General features: G+C 40.2%; 1 protein-coding gene across 2 annotated transcripts in view; it reads left to right on the top strand.

The window, feature by feature from the left end:
• Positions 1-21,403, top strand: part of CYFIP1 (cytoplasmic FMR1 interacting protein 1) — a 75,828-nt gene that overhangs the window by 3,701 nt on the left and 50,724 nt on the right. For both annotated transcript variants that reach the window (XM_070463916.1, XM_070463918.1), the window contains exons 6-10: positions 2,155-2,251; positions 2,339-2,467; positions 9,963-10,067; positions 15,963-16,054; positions 18,432-18,549. In XM_070463916.1, coding sequence (XP_070320017.1) covers positions 2,155-2,251; positions 2,339-2,467; positions 9,963-10,067; positions 15,963-16,054; positions 18,432-18,549 — 541 coding nt within the window. The remainder of the gene's footprint in view (positions 1-2,154; positions 2,252-2,338; positions 2,468-9,962; positions 10,068-15,962; positions 16,055-18,431; positions 18,550-21,403) is intronic.

Genomic DNA, 21,403 nt, shown 5'->3' with positions numbered 1-21,403 from the left:
GGAAGGCCATTGGAGGGCCCCTGGGCACCCCCTTCAGAAGTTGCCCACCATCTTTGCCACCCCCCAGGCTCCCCTGAGCGCAGAAGAGGGCTGAGGCACCCCTCATCCTTCCAGCATCCTCTTGCTATGATCTCTGTTTTGGACCCTCTGTTGGTTCACTTTCCCAGACAATAACCCTTACTCGTTCCCAGCCCTCAGACCACAGTCAACATTCAAAACCCTTTTTATTAAAAAAAAAATCAAAAAACACTTTATTTGCACCTAGCTGGTAGTTACAGCTTCTTCTAAGTATAAGTTCCAGACAACCCATATTGTTATGGTGAGGCTTAAGGAACATAAAAACAGGTATTTTTGGTCCTTTGCTTAATTTCCATTCTTGCAGCTTCAACAATCACTCAAGTCAATAAAGTGAACACTATACATTCTTTAAAAAAGAATGTAAACATGCTAGTTAATATTATTTTACTGCATATATTTTTTTAAAAAAAACTGAAAGAAATAAGCAAGATTACAGTTTATTTCTCACCTGAAATGTCCTGATGTAGGTGGCCTGCAGCTAAGTGGGTTCTGCACCATTCAGGAACCAGAGCTCCTGCTGTCTTTATGTGTTGCCTTGTAGCCCAGAATGGCTACTTGAGCTCCAGGTGTCATCTCTGCATTCAGGTCACCAGGAAGGAAGGAGAGTTGAGGGCCCCACAATATCTCTTATCAGTAAACTTTCAAGTGCCTTACAAAGTTTTGCATTATATCTCATGGCTGAGCAGTTGATCCCTGGTGGAGATGAGGCACACTGCTGCACTATAGAAACTCAGGGTTTATTTTGAAGCAGGAAGGAAAGGAAATGACAGTTGGGATAGTTTACTAGTCTTTGTCATGAAAGCTTTTCTTTAGTAAAACCGTGCAACTTAAGGTTGCACAGACAGGTCCTAAACTTTCTAGGGGGAGCTCTAGATGTGCAGAGTCCTCTTATGTGCTTTCATACTGCTTTGTAAAAACTGGGGACTCAGCACATGTTGTGCAGGATCGTTGGACCTCAGTGTCCAGGTCCTTCTGTGTCCACCGTTCCCTTGTCAGCCTGTCAGGGGGTATGTATTGATTTATAATAAGAAGTGTGTGTTCATCCTTATTTCTGACACAACTCCTAAAATCCTTGGAATTTCCTATGATGAAAGCAATAAAGTTTCTTTTGTTATGTTAGTGTGATTTTGGAAAGCCCCTAGGTACCCTCAGGATGGGGCTGGTCACCAGAGGAATCAGCCCTGGGACTGGAGGGTTGAAACTTTTAGTCCTCCCCTCCTGACCTCAGGGGAGAGAGGGGTTAGAGGTTGAACCCACTGCCAGCATCCAGTAATCTAATCAAACACGTTTATGTGAGGAATCTTCCATTAAAGGCCCAAAGGACAGGGTTCAGAGAGCTTCCAGGTTGGTGAACATGTGGAAGTTTGGTAGAGTGGTGATTGCCGAGGTCATGGAAGCCCCCATTCTTTCCCATACATTGCCCTACTCATGGGGTCTGATGCTGTCTTCCTGCAGTGTCAGAACTGAGTTCATTGCAGGCCACCCAGCTGGTGTTAGACTGTTGCTTGATGGTGTGGGAAAACCCACTCCTCATGTTAGACTTGGTACCAGATCTTTAGGTTTGTCCAAGATGGAGCTGCAAATTGGTGGTGGAATCAGGATTTTGTCTCAGACCTTTGGCACAGAACTGTGTATGGGGTGGTCCCTGACTGGTGGGAGGTCTGGCTGCCCATAAGTTTCTCAACAGAGAACCTAAACAGTGCTGGCCATCTGTGTCTCTCAGCACTGGAATCATGGAGGGAGTGTCAGCCCTTTTCAGACTTGGGGATGGAGCCAACGTGAGAGGCCATTGTGTCGGTGCCCCTTAGGAGAACCTGTGAGTGGTGCTCCACGTCTCTGAGGAGGTCCTCCAGCTACGGACAGTGGGGTCATGAGCTGTCCACATTGCAGAGAGACTCACCTGGAGTTCAGGGGAGAAGCTGGAGGAGGCTGAAATTGAAACCAGCGTCTGTGAGGCACCTTTCTGCAGATAACTGTAGCAGTAGTAAAGTAATTTTGATTTTCCCAGGCTGTTTTTTTTTTTAATATCATTAAGCATGTTGGTTGATTAACCCTTTTTTCCCACCTCTTTTATAGGGCTGCTCAGTTTTTACGTAAAATGGCAGATCCACAGTCCATCCAGGAATCACAGAATCTATCCATGTTCCTGGCCAACCACAACAAGATCACACAAGTAATTCACACTTGCTGCTGGGGCACATTGCTAGGGGGTGGAGGGGCAGAGAGTGGTCAGTGACATAGATCTCACTCTGTGTTTCAGTCTCTGCAACAGCAGCTTGAAGTGATTTCTGGTTATGAAGAGCTCCTAGCAGACATCGTGAATCTCTGTGTGGATTACTATGAGAATAGAATGTACCTGACGCCCAGTGAGAAACACATGCTTCTCAAAGTACGTGTATTGAGGGAAGACTACCAAGAGCACCATGAGAGAGGGGCAGCCTTCTTTCCATGAATGGGCTGAACTTTATGATTGTTTTGCCAACCTTTTCTCTCATGCTTGTGTGTGTGTGTGTGTGTGCATATAGCATCTTCCACCCTGCATGCAGTTTGCACTACAAATCCTTGACATATTCCCATGAGTGTGTCCCAAGCTGGAGCCCAATGCCAGGTAGATCTCATGCCCATCCCTGGAGAAGGCGCTTGTAGATAAGGAGGTTTTGGTCAAGGACTTTTCTCAGCATAAAGCTTCTCATAGCAGAGATTGTGCCAGATTTTACTTGGCAGGGATGTAGTTCCTAGAAATTTAGTATACTGTGTCGCCATGATTGGGCTTCCCAGGTTATTCTAGTGGTAAAGAACCCGCCTGCCAATGCAGGAGACGTAAGAGACGTGGGTTTGATCCCTGGGTTGGGAAGAGCCCCTGGAGGAGGGCATGGCAACCCACTCCAGTATTCTTGTCTGGAGAATCTCATGAATAGAGGAACCTGGCGTGCTACAGTAATCCATAGCATTGCAGAGTTGGACATGACTGAAACGACTTGGCATACATGCACGTCACCATGATTGTAGGAGACTTTTGTTGTTTAAGAATCATGCCATTTAACATATTCCTCATTATTACTCTGTTTCAAATAGGGGAGGTTTTCAATGATGTTTCTCATTGGGAAAATGAGAAACTGTTTTTTTTTTTTAAATCAAATGAAAGTTTAATAATGTGTATGTTGGGGAGAACCCAGGAAAACTGAATAGCGAGGAGATGGTTCTGCCATTCTCTTCACTCTGCTCTCTACCTTCATAGAGGGCAGCTCTGTGGGACCCCGTGCTGGATGTCCTGCTGGCCCAACACAAGTGGGCCCAGCTCCAGGATTTCTCCCATGTAGGAAAACAGCATGGGATGGGGGGGCGGTCAGAGAAAAAGGGCACTGTGCAGTGGAGTGCTTTATGATACTGGAAACATTCTGTTTGCACCTATTGGTACAAGAGCCCCCTGGCAATAGGTGCTTTTGGAAATTCACATTATTATTGCATTGTGCTTCAGGAGAGGGGGAGCTGATGTGTATACATGTAAGAGGACTCAAGCGGTGACATAAAATAGCTTCATGTGAAGAGCTAGCTGTTAATTTCTGAGGAGCTTTTAAAAATACTTTTTACCAAGCCTAGAAATATTAAAGTTACAAAAAGAAAAATCTCATTGGAAAAGACAAGTAAACAGTAAAAGTAGTAGATCAACTTATAGCAAGGTTAAAAGACAAAAGTAGTAAAATCACCTATATTCATAATAAATAGTTAAGGGATATAGAAAAGATATAAAACATGATTAAAGAAACATTAAGCATTAGTAGGGGAATAAAAATGCAGAGTTATTAGAATGAGTCCAAACTTAAGTTGTAACTTAATCATATATATACCTATATATGGGTTGCTATATATCAACCTCATGATAACCACAACCAAAAATTTATAATAGATACACAAAAAAGAGAAAGAAATCTAAACCTGACACTAAAGATAGTCATCAAATCACAGGGGAAGAGAGCAAAGGAAGGAGAAAGGAATGAACAGGACTATGAAAAACTCAGGAACTCAACAGTGAATAAAAGTGCAGTAAGCATGTTGTTGTTTAGTTGCTAACTGTGTCTGATTCAGTGTGACTCCATGGACTGTGGGCTGCTTCAATCCATGGGAATTCCCAGACGAAAATACTGGAGTGGGTTGCCATTTCCTTCTCCAGGGGATCTTCCTGACCCAGAGATTGAACCCGTGTCTCCTGTATTGGCAGGCAGATTCTTTACTGCTGAGCCACTGGGGAAGTACCTATCAATAATTAATTTAAATGTGAGTGGATTAAATGCTCCACTCAAAAATACACAGTAGCTGAAAGGGTTAAAAAATAAGATCCATATGTATGCTGCCTTCAAGAGACTCGCTTTAGATCTAAAGACACATAGACTGAAAGTGAGGGGATGGAAAATGATATTTCATGGAAGTGGAAAGAAAGCTAGGGTGGCAATATTTATATCAGACAAAATAGACTAAAACCAAGACTTAACAGCACAGTTCTAAAGAACAAGGACAAAATCATGAAACGTGGAAGCTCACTGTGCCTATGATGTCAACAGTAATGTCAAAGAAGTATAGAAAAATGATAGAGGAGATCGAGGAACTTCTCAGCGTGTAGATGCAGGGTCAGCCACTCAATGCTGATTCAAAGGAAAGCTAAAAGCGTTTGTGAAGACTGGAGGAAGAAACACAGTGAAGAATCAGAGGGTGCATCTTTTAATGCCAGCCATGCCTAGTTTCATCCGTTCAAGGCTAGAGTCAACCTTTACAACATAAAAGCAAGTGGCGAGGTAGCTAGTGCAGATAGGGTAGCTGCCTGGGAATTTCCTGAAATGCTTTGAGAAATTATCAATGAAGGCTTATATTTACCAGAGCAGGTTTGTAGTGTGGATGAGACAGGACTGTCCTGGAAGAGGATGCCAGGCCAAAGTTACATCAGTAAGGAGGAAAATCTGATGCCAGGTTATAAAGAAGCAAGTTCAGTTCAGTCGCTCAGTTGTGTCCAACTCTGCAGCACCATGGACTGCAGCACACCAGGCTTCCCTGTCCATCACCAGCGCCTGGAGCCCGCTCAAACTCATGTCCATCGAGTCAGTGGTGCCATCCAACCATCTAACCCCGTTGTCCCCTTCTCTTCCTGCTTTCAATCTTTCCCAGCATCAGGGTGTTTGCCAGTGAGTCATTTCTTCGCGTCAGGTGGTGAAAGTATTGGAGCTTCAGCTTCTATGAGACTAGAAATCAACTATAAGAACCCCCCCCCCCAAGAAAAACACAACCACGTGGAGGCTAAGCAATATGCTACTAAACAACTAAGGAGTCTCTAATGAAATCAAGGAAGAAATTTAAAAATACCTGGAGACAAATGAAAACGGAAACACAGTGTTCCATATCTGTGGGACATAACAAAAGCAGTTCTAAGAGGAAAGTTTATAGCAATATAAACCTCAGGAGACAAGAAAAATTTCACATAACCAATCTAAACTTACCCCTAGAGGAACTAGCAAAAGAATAAGCAAAACCCCAAGTTAGTAGAAGGAAATAATAAAGATTGGACTGAAAAACAGATGAAATAGTGACTAAAAATAATAGAAAAGAGTAAAACTAAGAGCTTGCTTTTCAAAAAATTGACACATCAATAAACCTTTAGTTAGGCTCCTCAAGAAAAGTAGCAAGAGGGCCCAAATCAATAAAATCAGAAATGAAAAAGAAGTTACAATGAACACCACAGAAATACAAAGGGTCATAAGAGATTACTATGAACAACTATATATCAATAAAATGGAACAACCTAGAAGAAATGGATGAATTGCTGGAAACGTACATTCTACCAAGATGTATCAGGAAGAAACAGAAAATAAATATGAACAGACTGATGGCAACTAATGAAATTGAAGCAGTAATCAAAAAACTTCCAAAAAATGAAAGCCCAGAACCAGATGGCTTTACTGGTGAATTCTACCAGACATTTAAGGAAGAGTTAATAACTATCTTCAAAATATCCCCACCCCCACCACAGAAAATGAAGAGGAAGGAAGGCTTTTGACATTCTGTGAGGCATCATCACTGTGATATCAAACCAGACAAAGATATAACACACACAAAAATTACAGTCCCATATTATGGATGAACATAGATGCAAAAATCCTCAACAAAATATTAGCAAGCCAAATTCAGTACATTAAAGAGATCATACACCATGATCAACTGGGATTTATTCCAGGGGTGCAAGAATAACTCAATAACTGCAAATCAATTAATGTGATAACACATTAACAAATTGAGAAATAAAAATCATATGACTACCTCAATAGATGTGGGAAAAACTTGACAAAATTCAGGATCCATTTATGATAAAGAATCTTAACAAAGTGGATATAGAGGGAACATACCTCAGCATGATAAAGGCTGTGTGACAAGCCCACAGTTAGCATCACACTCAGCAGTGAAGGTGTATTCTCTCTAACATTAGGCACAAAACAAGAATGCCCACTCACTCTCACCACTTTTATTCAGCCTAGTATTGGCGGTCCTGGCCACATCAGTCAGAGAAAGAAAAGAAATTATGGGAATTCAAATTGGAAAGGAAGAAGTAAAATTGTTACTGTTTGCAGATGACATGATACTTATACATGGATAATCCCAAAGATACCCACAAAGAGCTTTTGGAACTAATACATGAATTTAGTAAAGTTGCTGGAGGTAAAATAATATATAGGAATCCATTGTGGTTCTGTATACCAACAACAAGCTATCTGAAAGATAATTTTTTTAAAAAAATCCCATTTATAGTGTATCAAAAAGAATAAAATAGCCTTGGAATGAATCTCACCAAGGAGGTAAAAGACCTGGACTCGGAAAAATTATAAGACGTTGTTAAAAGAAACTGAAGACAGCATGAGCAAATGGAAAGATCTGTTTTGTTTTGGGGATTGGAAAAATTAACACCATTAAAATTCCCATACCACCCAAGGCCGTCTACAGTTTTGATGCAATCCCTATCAAAATACCAATGGCATTTTTCACAGAACTAGAACAAATAATTATAAATTTGTAAGGAAACAAAAAAGACCCCAAATAATCAAAACAATCTTATAAGAGAAAGCTTTAAGAACAAAACTGGATGTATCACACTCCAGTTTGATGTAATTGATTTCAAACGATACCACAAAGTCAGAACAGGGTGGTATGGTACAAAAACAGACACATAGATCAGTGGAACAGAGCTCAGAGCTCAGAAATAAACTCACTTAATGGGCAGTTAACCTGTGACAAAAGAAACAAGAATATGTGATAGGGAAAAGACAGCCTCTTAATAAGTGGTGCTGGGAAAACTGGACTACTCTCATACCATATAGAAAAACAAGCTCAAAATGGATTAAAGATTTAATTGTTAAGACCTTAAACCAAGCTGATTTTAGAAAAGGCAGAGGAACCAGAGATCAAATTGCCAACATTTGCTGGATCATCGAAAAAGCAAGAGAGTTCCAGAAAAACATCTATTTCTGTTTTATTGACTGTGCCAAAGCCTTTGACTGTGTGGATCACAATAAACTGGAAAATTCTGAAAGAGATGGGAATACTAGACCACCTGACCTGCCTTTTGAGAAACATGTATGCAGGTCAGGAAGCAATAGTTAAAACTGGACATGGAACAACAGACTGGTTCCAAATAGGAAAAGGAGTACATCAAGGCTGTATACTGTCACCCTGCTTATTTAACTTATATGCAGAATACATCATGCAAAATGCCTGCTGGATGTTGTATGAGCTGGAATCAAGATTGCCAGGAGAAATATCAATAACCTCAGATATGCAGATGACACCACCTTTATGGCAGAAAGTGAAGAAGAACTAAACAGCCTCTTGATGAAAGTGAAAGAGGAGAGTGAAAAAGTTGGCTTAAAGCTCAACATTCAGAAAACTAAGATCATGGCATCCAGTCCCATCACTTCATGGCAAATAGATGGGGAAACAGTGGAAACAGTGGCTGACTTTATTTTTCTGGGCTCCAAAATCACTGCAGATGGTGATTGCAGCCATGAAATTAAAAGACACTTACTCCTTAGAGGGAAAGTTATGACCAACCTAGACAGCATATTAAAAAGCACAGACATTACTTTGTCAACAAAGGTCCATCTAGTCAAGGCTGTGGTTTTTCCAGTGGTCATGGATGGATGTGAGTTGGACTGTGAAGAAAGCTGAGTGCCGAAGAATTGATGCTTTTGAACTGTGGTGTTGGAGAAGACTCTTGAGAGTCCCTTGGACTGCAAGGAGATCCAACCAGTCCATCCTAAAGGAAATCAGTCCTGGGTGTTCATTGGAAGGACTGATGTTGAAGCTGAAACTCCAATACTTTGGCCACCTGATGTGAAGAGCTGACTCATTTGAAAAGACCCTGATGCTGGGAAAGATTGAGGGCAGGAGAAGAAGGGGATGACAGAGGATGAGATGGTTGGATGGCATCACTGACTCAATGGACATGGGTTTGGGTGGACTCTGGGAGTTGGTGATGGACAGGGAGGCCTGGTGTGCTGTGGTTCATGGGGTTGCAAGGAGTCGGACATGACTGAGTGACTGAACTAAACTGAGCTGAAACCATAAAATTCCTGAAAGAAAGCTCTGACATTATTAGTTTTAGCAATATATACATATTTTGATCTGTCGCCTCAGAAAAGGGAAGCGAAGGCAAAAATAAACAAATGAGACTACATCAAGCTCAAAAACTTTGAGGGAAACTGTCAACAAAATGAAAAGACCACATACTGAATGAAGAAGGTATTTGCAAACAGTATATTCAATGAAGGGTTAATATCTGAGATGTAGAAAGAACTTGAGCAACTCAATGTGAAAAAAAATTTTTTTAATGGACTGATGATATGAATCGGCATTAATTACAAAGAAGACATAGAGATGACCAAGAGCTACATGGAAAGATGCTCAATATTACTCATCATCAGGGAAATGCAAATCAAAACCCCAGTGAAGTATCATCTCACACTTGTCACAATGGATGTTGTCGAAAAGACTAGAGATAACAATTGCTAGCAAGCAAGTGGAGAAAAGGGAATGCTGGTACAGTTTGAAATCTGGTGGGAATGCAAATTGCTGCAGCCACAACCGAAAACAATATGGTGGTTCTTCAGCGAATGAAAAAAAATTACCATAAGATCCAGCAATTCCACTTCTGGATATTTATATGAAGAAAAATACTAATTAAAAAAGATATATGCAGCATTGGTAACAATATCCAAGACATGAAAGCCTAAGTGTACATTGCATAAGATTATAATATATATCTACATAGATATACATTTAGATATAATGGAATGTTATTCAGCCATAAAAAATGAAATCTTGCCATTTGTGAATGTACTTAGAGAGTATCATGCTAAGTGAAATAAGTCAGGCAGAGAAAGACAAATACCATATGATTTCACTTATATGTAGAATCTAAAAACATGAAGAAACATAAAACAGAAACAGACTCATAGAAACAGAACAGACAGGAGGTTCCCACCTGTGGTATAGAGGAGTGAATGAAATAGGTGAGATGAAGAGGTGTAGACTTCTGGCTACAAAATAAGTGAGTCCGTAGGATGAAATGTACTGCTTTGGAAATACCGTTGTTAATATTGTCTGTCTTTGTGTGGTGGACCAGTGGTAACTAGACTTATTATGGTAATCATTTTTGAATGTATAGAAATAACTCACTGTGTTGTGCACCTGGAACTAACATAGGGTTGTAGGTCAACTACAGTTTTTTTAAAAAGTGCTGTTTGAAATAAGAATGAATTATCATTTCAAAGTAATGAACTATAGCAGTGTGTTTATGGATAATTAAACCTGCAGGTCTAAGCTTTTTATGTGCCATTTTGTGATTTCAGGTCATGGGATTTGGTCTATATTTAATGGATGGAAGTGTCAGCAACATTTATAAACTAGATGCCAAGAAAAGAATAAACTTATCCAAAATAGACAAATACTTCAAGGTGAGTTGCCATTTCTTTTTATTTATTATTTATTTATTTTTTAATTAATTTTTTTTCCTCTCTCTCTTTTTTTTTTTCCATTTATTTTTATTAGTTGGAGGCTAATTACTTTACATCATTACAGTAGTTTTTGTCATACATTGAAATGAATTAGCCATGGATTTACATGTGTTCCCCATCCCAGTCCCCCCTCCCACCTCCCTCTCCACCCGATCCTTCTGGGTCTTCCCAGTGCACCAGGCCCGAGCACTTGTCTCATGCACCCAACCTGGGCTGGTGATCTGTTTCACCCTAGATAATATACATGTTTCAATGCTGTTCTCTTGAAACATCCCACCCTCGCCTTCTCCCAGAGTCCACAAGTCTGTTCTATACATCTGAGTCTCTTTTTCTGTTTTGCATATAGGGTTATCGTTACCATCTTTCTAAAGTCCATATATATGTGTTAGTATACTGTAATGGTCTTTATCTTTCTGGCTTACTTCGCTCTGTATAATGGGCTCCAGTTTCATCCATCTCATTAGAACTGATTCAAATGAATTCTTTTTAATGGCTGAGTAATATTCCATGGTGTATATGTACCGCAGCTTCCTCATCCATTCGTCTCCTGATGGGCATCTGGGTTGCTTCCATGTCCTGGCTATTATAAACAGTGCTGCGATGAACATTGGGGTGCACGTGTCTCTTTCAGATCTGGTTTCCTTGGTGTGTATGCCCAGAAGTGGGATTGCTGGGTCATATGGCAGTTCTATTTCCAGCTTTTTAAGAAATCTCCACACTGTTTTCCATAGTGGCTGTACTAATTTGCATTCCCACCAACAGTGTAAGAGGGTTCCCTTTTCTCCACACCCTCTCCAGCATTTATTGCTTGTAGACTTTTGGATAGCAGCCATCCTGACTGGCGTATAATGGTACCTCATTGTGGTTTTGATTTGCATTTCTCTGATAATGAGTGATGTTGAGCATCTTTTCATGTTTGTTAGCCATCTGTATGTCTTCCTTGGAGAAATGTCTGTTGAGTTCTTTGGCCCATTTTTTGATTGGGTCATTTATTTTTCTGGAGTTGAGCTGGAGGAGTTGCTTGTATATTTTTGAGATTAATCCTTTGTCTGTTGCTTCGTTTGCTATTATTTTCTCCCAATCTGAGGGCTGTCTTTTCACCTTGCTTATAGTTTCCTTTGTTGTGCAAAAGCTTTTAAGTTTCATTAGGTCCCATTTGTTTATTTTTGCTTTTATTTCTAAAATTCTGGGATGATGGGTCATAGAGGATCCTGCTGTGATTTATGTCGGAGAGTGTTTTGCCTATGTTCTCCTCTAGGAGTTTGATAGTTTCTGGTCTTACATTTAGATCTTTAATCCATTTTGAGTTTATTTTTGTGTATGGTGTTAGAAAGTGTTCTAGTTTCATTCTTTTACAGGTGGTTGACCAGTTTTCCCAGCACCACTTGTTAAAGAGGTTATCTTTTGTCCATTGTATATCCTTGCCTCCTTTGTCGAAGATAAGGTGACCATAGGTTCGTGGATTTATCTCTGGGCTTTCTATTCTGTTCCATTGATCTATATTTCTGTCTTTGTGCCAGTACCATACTGTCTTGATGACTGTGGCTTTGTAGTAGAGTCTGAAGTCAGGCAGATTGATTCCTCCAGTTCCATTCTTCTTTCTCAGGATTACTTTGGCTATTCGAGGTTTTTTGTATTTCCATACAAATTGTGAAATTATTTGTTCTAGTTCTGTGAAAAATACCGTTGGTAGTTTGATAGGGATTGCATTGAATCTATAGATTGCTTTGGGTACTATAGCCATTTTGACAATACTTATTCTTCCAATCCATGAACACGGTATATTTCTCCATCTGTTTGTGTCCTCTTTGATTTCTTTCATCAGTGTTTTATAGTTTTCTATGTATAGGTCTTTTGTTTCTTTAGGTAGATATACTCCTAAGTATTTTATTCTTTTTGTTGCAATGGTGAATGGTATTGTTTCCTTAATTTCTCTTTCTGTTTTCTCATTGTTAGTGTATAGGAATGCAAGAGATTTCTGTGTGTTAATTTTATATCCTGCAACTTGACTGTATTCATTGATTAGCTCTAGTAATTTTCTGGTAGAGTCTTTAGGGTTTTCTATGTAGAGGATCATGTCATCTGCAAACAGAGAGAGTTTCACTTCTTCTTTTCCTATCTGGATTCCTTTTACTTCTTTTTCTGCCCTGATTGCTGTGGCCAAAACTTCCAAAACTATGTTGAATAGTAGTGGTGAGAGTGGGCACCCTTGTCTTGTTCCTGATTTCAGGGGAAATGCTTTCAATTTTTCACCATTGAGGGTGATGCTTGCTGTGGGTTTGTCATATATAGCTTTTATTATGTTGAGATATGTTCCTTCTATTCCTGCTTTCTGGAGAGTTTTAACCATAAATGGATGTTGAATTTTGTCAAAGGCTTTTTCTGCATCTATTGAGATAATCACATGGTTTTTATCTTTCAATTTGTTAATGTGGTGTATTACATTGATTGATTTGCGGATATTAAAGAATCCTTGCATTCCTGGGATAAAGCCCACTTGGTCATGGTGTATGATTTTTTTAATATGTTGTTGGATTCTGTTTGCTAGAATTTTGTTAAGGATTTTTGCATCTATGTTCATCAGTGATATTGGCCTGTAGTTTTCTTTTTTTGTGGCATCTTTGGTTTTGGAATTAGGGTGATGGTGGCCTCATAGAATGAGTTTGGAAGCTTACCTTCTTCTGCAATTTTCTGGGAAGAGTTTGAGTAAGATAGGTGTTAGCTCTTCTCCAAATTTTTGGTAGAATTCAGCTGTGAAGCCATCTGGTCCTGGGCTTTTGTTTGCTGGAAGATTTCTGATTACAGTTTCGATTTCCTTGCTTGTGATCGTTTTGTTAAGATCTTCTATTTCTTCCTGGTTCAGTTTTGGAAAGTTATACTTCTCTAAGAACTTGTCCATTTCTTCCAAGTTGTCCATTTTATTGGCATAGAGCTGCTGGTATTTGTCTCTTATGATCCTTTGTATTTCAGTGTTGTCTGTTGTGATCTCTCCATTTTCATTTCTAATTTTGTTAATTTGGTTCTTCTCCCTTTGTTTCTTAATGAGTCTTGCTAATGGTTTGTCAATTTTGTTTATTTTTTGAAAAAAAACAGCTTTTAGCTTTGTTAATTTTTGCTATGATCTCTTTAGTTTCTTTTGCATTTATTTCTGCCCTGATTTTTAAGATTTCTTTCCTTCTACTAACCCTGGGGTTCTTCATTTCTTCCTCCTCTAGTTGCTTTAGGTGTAGAGTTAGGTTATTTATTTGACTTTTTTCTTGTTTCTTGAGGTAGGCCTGTAATGCTATGAATCTTCCCCTTAGCCCTGCTTTTACAGTGTCCCATAGGTTTTGGGTTGTTGTGTTTTCATTTTCATTCATTTCTATGCATATTTTGATTTCTTTCTTGATTTCTTCTATGATTTGTTGGTTATTCAGAAGCGTGTTGTTTAGCCTCCATATGTTTGAATTGTTAATAATTTTTTTCCTGTAATTGAGATCTAATCTTACTGCACTGTGGTCAGAAAAGATGACTGGAATGATTTCAATCTTTTTGAATTTACCAAGACTAGATTTATGGCCCAGGATGTGATCTATTCTGGAGAAGTTTCCGTGTGCACTTGAGAAAAAGGTGAAGTTGATTGTTTTGGGGTGAAACATCCTATAGATGTCAATTAGGTCTAGCTGGTCCATTGTGTCTGTTAAAGTTTGTGTTTCCTTGTTCATTTTCTGTTTAGTTGATCTATCGATAGTTTTGAGTGGGGTATTAAAGTCTCCTACTATTATTGTGTTACTATTAATTTCCTCTTTCATACTTGTTAGCGTTTGCCTTACATAGCTGTGCTCCTATGTTGGGTGCATATATATTTATAATTGTTATATCTTCTTCTTGGATTGATCCTTTGATCATTATGTAGTGTCCATCTTTGTCTCTTTTCACAGACTTAATTTGAAAGTCTATTTTATCTGATATGAGTATTGCGACTCCTGCTTTCTTTTGGTCTCCGTTTGCGTGGAATATTTTTTTCCAGCCCTGTGAGTTGCCATTTCTAAATAAACCTTCTTATTGAAGTGAATGCAGTTTGAGGTTCGGGAGGTCAACCTCTGTGACTTTGGTCCATAGTAGGACATGCAATGTTGGCAGGTGGGTGGGTGTGAGTAGACTGTTTCCTGCCCTTGTAGCAGTTTTGTCTGAATTTGAACCTTGTCTAAAGGAATCATGCCATATGTATTCTTTTGTGTCTGGCTACGCACACTTTGTTTGTCAGATTGTCCCTATGGGAACCTGCAACTATAGTTTTTACTTTCTCATTGTGGTGTGGCTCTACATTTTATGACTAAACTGCAATTTACTTATCCATTCTGTGATGAACATGAGATTGTTTCTGCGTTTTGGCTTGTCTGAACAGTGCTGATTTGTGCACATCTGTGCACATTTTTACTGATGAGTACCCAGTGGTGGATTGCGTATTCTTCTAATAGAATGGACGTTTTCAGTGCAGTAGATACAGCCTCAGAATTCCCTCACATGGCTGTGCTGACTTGCATCGCACCAGCAGTGAGTGAGCCTTCTGGGGGCTTTATATCGTTACCAACACTTGGCTCTGTCATTCTTTGGGAAGAAGGGGGCATCCTAAAGGGTGTACCTGTGTGTCTTTGAGATTTTATTGGCTAGTGTTTCCTTGTGGTTTAGTTGATGTTTCCCTGATTGCTTTTACAGTATTATTAGTCTTTTGTATGTTCTCTTTGTGAACTGTCCTTTCAAGTCTCTCATTCTTTTTTTTCCATGTTGATTTGTAGTTCTTTACATCTTCTGGGTATGTGTTTTTTGTCGGATACATGTGTTCTAAAATACATGCATTTCCCCGATGTAGCTCTTATTTTTCACTTTCTTGAAGAGTCATTGGTGAACTGAGGTTCTTAATCTTGAGAATTTTCTTTTGCATTACCGTCTAGTAGCATCATCGTTTCCTTTTCCATTTAGATCTATAATCCCCCTGGAATTGATGTAATGTATGCTGTGAGACAGGGGGTTGACAGTCTTGGATATTTTTTCCCCTGTGGATATCTAGCTAACTGTTTTCCCTTCATTGCTCCGAGGAGGCACCTGGGTCATAAAGCAGGTGTCTCTGTGTCAGTGACTCTGCCTTAAGTTTCTCTGCCCCACTGGTCTGCACCTGTGCTGGCTTAGTTGCTATAAGTCTCCAGCAGGTCGTCAAGTTATGTTCTCCACAGTTGCCTTGAGCATTGTCCCTCTATCTTTTGAAATATATTTTAGAATTGACTTGCTGATTTACACACACACATACACACACATGCACATACTACCCATAAGCCATTTTTCCTCTTGGAATATTGTTTGGCATTCTGTTGAATCTGTAGATCAATTTAGGGAAAATGGATATTTTAAAAATACAATGTTTTCCAATACATGAACCTAACATTATTCTCTATTCACTTAGAACTTTTAAAAATTTTTCTAGAATTTTTGGTAATATTTTGTTTTGAAGTCTTAATATATTTTGTTAGATTTAATAATACATACTTTTGTTTTTTGATGCTATTGCAATTTTTTTCTCTTTAGTTTTTTTCTAATTGATTCTTGTATATAGAAATGCAGTTTGTTTTTTTTTAATGACCATGGTTCTAATAACAAGATAGGTTAATTTTGATGTTTAAATTGGTTCTTTAAGTGAATGTAGAAGTTGTTTACAGCTTTTTTGCAGTAAGTGATTTGTACAAATAGCATTCAACCCGCAGTGATTATTAGCATTCCTCATTCTTCTTCGATTGTATTTGGTGACTAAATACAATATATAATGACCCTGGGTTTTTTACTTTTATTCTTTGAATACAGCAACTCCAGGTGGTTCCGCTGTTTGGAGACATGCAAATAGAACTGGCCCGGTACATCAAGACCAGCGCCCACTATGAAGAAAATAAATCTCGGTAGGCAGAGAGTGAGTTGCCCAGTCAGAGCATTCTTCAGTGTTCTCACTGTGGTTCCTGACATGCTGCTTATCTATCCAGAGATGCCACCTTTGACATTGTCAGTCACATGCCTGATATGGTAGTCTTCTCCGTGTGTAGATGTTTACATTTAAATTCATTTACAAGTGCAATTTATTTTCTTAGTAGAATGGCCACATTTCAGATATCTAATCGTTAGGGTCTACTGTTTTGGTCAGCACAGATATAGAACTTTTCATCATCCCAAAGAGTTCTGTTAGACAGTGTTGGTCACATATATGGAAGTATAAACAAATCCTCTGGGTGCTGATAAAAGCTTAACAACCAGTCTGCTGGGAAGGGGCTGGATGTTTGTATGCAACTTATAGAGGTTATATAGAACTATCACCCGAGGGCCAGAACCCAACCAGGCTTATTTTTGCAAGGTCTCAGTTGTTGAGAATGGTCTTTACATTTTTAAAGAGGTTTTGTTTTTGTTTGTTTGTTTTTAAGATGATGGCTCTACAGCTGATATGACAGAGACAGTGTAGCCTCCAAATTGTAAAGTACTTACTTTCTGGGCCTGTGCTAAGACAGTTGACCAATCCCTGTTATAAAGAATCTGCAGCTTTTAGTTACAAGTGATAGTAAATATATAATTCTTTTTATTGTGCCTTCCACATAGTCACTTGAGTCTCATAGGATGCTTCTGTTGACTTTCGCCAGATCTGTGGTCTCCATTCAGCCATGGTTTTGAAAAATACAGTTGCACCTCAATCTGGCTACTCAGAGGTTAGCAGTCTTTTTCTGTGAAGGCCAAATTATAAACATATTATGTCTTTCTAGCCACATATGTCACATACTCTTATCCCTTGTTACTTTTTTTTTTTTCATTACTCTTTAAATCTGTAAAAACCATTTGTGTGGCTCTGGGGCACATAACAACTGGTCACGTTGGGTCTGTGCTGTATGCAGCTTGCCAGCTTCTGTGCCAACTTATTTCCTAACACATCTGCCATTAAATCTGATATGTGATGAGCTTCCTCAAAATCACTGAACCCTCTCTTTCTTTCAACATCGACTTGAGCTCTGATTTGGAGGGTGTACTGATTTCCATGGTATAAATAGAAATGCCTAAATGTAAGTTAGCAGTGTACACCTCCTACTGTAACAAACACAATCATCTCTATAGCATAAGTAATGGTGAAATCAATGAAAGAATCAGGAAGCAAGGAGTTTTGCATACTTTGTTTTTAGTATGATCTGGTGTACGTCATTGGCCATTATTACCAGTTAATTTCTTTGTTTCACAGCCACTGAGGCAAATGCCTAAGCCTGTAGCAGTCAGCTCTAAGAGCTCAGCCCAACAGTCTAGCACCTGTGTCTGGCCCCTGGGGGTTGGTGCAAGTGGCAGATGTTGGCATCTGGCTCCTGTGCCAGCTTATTTCCTAACACATCTGCCATTAAATCTGATAACACGTGTGCCTCTCCTGAGGTGGACATGCTGTTTGGGGCCTGCAGGGAAGGCCAGTGTGTTGAGAGTGGACCCTGGCGCGGGGCCTGGCCTATGTGCTTGCTGCAGACTCAAGGAGTCGCCTTGGCCAGTGCCTCTGTAATCGTCACATCATCTTATAGTGGAATCAAAGTTAAAAGTGATGCTGCTGGAGATAGTGTACTGATCATCCTGAAAATTGGTAATCTGCATCCTTTCCTTCTGGTGAAGGGGAACTTGTTAGAAACATTGTACAAGTTGGTGCTGGGTGTGAGGAAACCAAGGGAACTGCTCTGAGCCCGAAGACCCATGCTTTCTGTCCAAGAATGCCAACAGATTTCATCTTTTTTTTTTTTTCCTGATTTAAGCTTTGACACCCTTTTTTTCCACTCTGTTGACTATATCTATTTGCTGCTGAAATGGTGTGTTGTACACGTAGTTAGTTATGGCAACACTGACTAATTTCCAAGTCATGTCAGTTTGAACTCTCCCATCAAGGATAACTTTTGTTCCTGAGTCTTTGGCTGACTTGTTTTGTACTAGTTTATATTTTCACATGTGAATAATAAAGAAATATTAGTTCCTGCCAACTGTGCAGCAATGTGTCAAGGGGCTCTGGAAGGGTTATGCAGTATCTTGCATCCAGCAACTCTCAGCTTTGTGGAAAGTAGTTTACTGATTAAGGAGAAATTTCAGTTCCTTTTCCAGAATACAGCCATGTATTCTGACCCGACACGGGGAGCTGAGGCAGACCCAGCTGTTACCATGCAGAGAATGCCGCGTTTGCTCTACACCTCAACCTTGGCTTCAGTGGGCCTGCTGGGCTGGGGGTGGGCCTGCCTTGCAGGTGTCCTCAGGTCATGCACATTTCCCCTTTACCCCCAGATGGACCTGCACATCCTCCAGCAGCAGCCCGCAGTACAACATCTGCGAGCAGATGGTCCAGATTCGGGAGGACCATATGCGCTTCATCTCGGAACTGGCACGCTACAGCAATAGCGAGGTGAGTGGTCTCTGCCTGCAGTGCACACCTGGCAACACCATGTCAGATGTCCTTGTAGTCTCTGCACCCAAATTTAGTTTGAATTTTACACCCTTCATCTACTTTGAGAAGCATAGTTTAAGCACTATGTACTTAACAAGCTGTCATTGTAATGGATGAGGCAGTGCAGATAGAATATAATGGAGTTTGTTTGGATCTGTTCAGCTGTCCAAAAAGCATCTTCTTTTTTTTTGGAAAAATATTAGCAGTGATCCCCAAAAAATAACTGAGTTGGGACCATGAATTAAGTGCATTTTCTAGTCTAGTTCCGTGGTTCCAAACTGCTAGGAGAAAGGAGAGTGGAGTGGAGGACATCAGGAGCAGAGGGTGGTGTTGACTTGTGCCCTTTCCTGTCTAGAGGGAGGAAGTACAGGAGCTTCCAAGTTGATGGGAAGAAACATCAAGTGCCCAGAAAAAGGCCTGAAGATGGGTGTGGGAGGAAGTGCCCTCTCTTGGGCCACGGGCCGTGTTCATTCCCCCAGCTTTGCAGCTGGGTTTTCTGTGTCCTTGTTTGGGCCAGTCACATTGCCCATACCTTTTGCATGCCTGGCTCCAAGCCAGCATTACTCACATGGGGAGGGTGGGTCAGGGGTCTGAGGGAGCAGAAGCAGCAACGGGAGGGTCATTTCTCACGTCCTAGTAGACGAGACACCAGATCAGTGTCAGAGCAGTGGTCAGTGGCATGGATGGGTGCTGCAAATGGTGTAGAGGGGCCTAGGGACTTGGGGCCACATAGAGAGGTCTGGTTTTTGAGACTGTAGTACGTTGGGGTTCTCAGGAGGAGCATTACATGCGGAGGAAGAACTCTGTGTGCTGGTTCTGCCCGCTGCCGGACCATGAGCTCTCCATCCCTCAACCACAAGCACTAGTCAATATGCAACCAAAACGACTGAAAGATAGCCCACACGCTCTCTACCTCCGCGCAGACCCCAGGTGGTGGCCGACCGAGAGAGACGGGGCCAGCCCTCTGCACTTCATGTGGTTGTCAGCTGAGTTCATGAGGAGCTCTCAAACAGCACAGAGAGCTCATGTCTGCCTTTCCAAATGGAGCATTTGACAGCAGGCATGGTTCCTGTCTGCCTTCCGAGCTCTGCCAGAGTGCCCTTATAATCAGATGATGGTTTTAATGAGAGAAGAGAGATCTACCTTTAAAAGCTTTGCTCAGTTTATTTTTAAACAGATTTATGAGGACATAATGCACATATCAGACAATGCACCCATTTAAATTATGCAGTTCAAAGATTTTTAGTATATTTAGTGAGTTCTGTAACTGTCACCACAGTCTTGTTGAACACTGTCAGCATCCCCAGAGCAACCCTCCACCCGTTAGTAGTCACTCCCCATTCCCCTCCTTCTGGCACCTGGCAGTCTACTTTCTATCTATGGATTTACCTACTGGACATTTCATATAAAATGAATCATATAATACTTGCTCTCTGGTGACTGGCTTTTTTCATTTAACATTGTATTTTCAGGGTTCATCCATGTTATAGCCTGCATCAATAATTTTATGGCTTATAATATTTAAAATAATTTTATGTCTGAATAATACTGCATTGCTTTTACATAGCACATTTTGTTAGTTCATTATGAATAATGCTGCTATGAACATCCGTGTACAAGTGTTCGTGTGGACATAGGTTTTCATTTCTCTTAGGTAGATATCTAGGACTGAAACTGCTGAGTCATATGGCACTCATTGTTGAACATTTGAGGAACTGCGAAGCTGTTTTCAAAACAGCTGCACTATTTTACATTCTCACCAGCAGTCTGTGAGGAGTCTGATTTCTCTACATCTTCGCCAGCCCTTGTTTCTATTTTTTTTATTCTGACCATCCTAGTGAATGTGAAGTGGTACCTGGTTGTGGTTTGGATTTATATCCTTAATGGGTAATGAAACTGAATATCTTTTCGTGTACTCATTGGCCAATTTTAAGAAATGTCTCTTGAAGTATTTTCCCATTTTTAAATTGTATTATCTTTTTTTTTTTTTTTTACTATTAGGTTCTTAATATTCTGTTATGTGATTTTCATATATTTTCTCTTGTTCTTTTGGAGTTCTATCTCCTTTCTTTTTCCTGTTCTTCTGGCTTTTTGCTGTCTCAGTGATGCTCTTTGAAGGACAGTTTTTTCTTTTTGATGTGGTCCAGTTTGTTTTATTTATTTACTTTTGGCTGTGCTGGGTCTTCATTGCTGTGTAGGCTTTTTCTCTAGCTGCGGCATGTAGGGGCTTCTCAAGGCTGCTGCTCTCGCTGTGGTGCCTTCTCTTGTTGCGGAGCATAGAATCTAGGGCGTGCAGGCTTCAGTAGTTTTGGCACGTGGCTCACTGGTCGTGGCTCGCAGGCTCCAGAGCACAAGCTCAGTGATTATGGCACACGGGCTTAGTTGCTTTGGGGCATGTGGGATCCTCCTGGCCTGAGGCTCACACTCACGTCCCTGCACTGGCAGGCAGGCGCCTCAGTGCTGAGCCCCCAGGGAATCCCTGGTGTCGTCCACTTTTATCTATTTTTTCTTTGGTTGTTTGTGCTGTTGGTCATAATGAACAAACCGTTGCCTAACCCAAGTCAGAAAGATTTACCTCTTGTTTTCTTCTAAGAGTTTTGTAAAAGTTTTAGCTCTTATATTTAGATCTATGATCCACTTTAAGTTACTTTTTAAGTAGGATATAATTTAGGGGTTCAAGTTCATTCTTTTGTATGTGGATATCCAGTTTTGCCAATATTGTTTTTTAAAGACTATTCTTTCTCCACTGAAGGCACCCTCATCAAAAATCAATTGCCTGTACACTTCTGTGTTCATTGAAACATTATTTATG

Source organism: Odocoileus virginianus, unplaced genomic scaffold (genome assembly GCF_023699985.2).
Source record: "Odocoileus virginianus isolate 20LAN1187 ecotype Illinois unplaced genomic scaffold, Ovbor_1.2 Unplaced_Contig_9, whole genome shotgun sequence".
Taxonomy (NCBI): Eukaryota; Metazoa; Chordata; class Mammalia; order Artiodactyla; family Cervidae; genus Odocoileus; species Odocoileus virginianus.
This window is presented reverse-complemented; position numbering and strand designations above follow the sequence as displayed.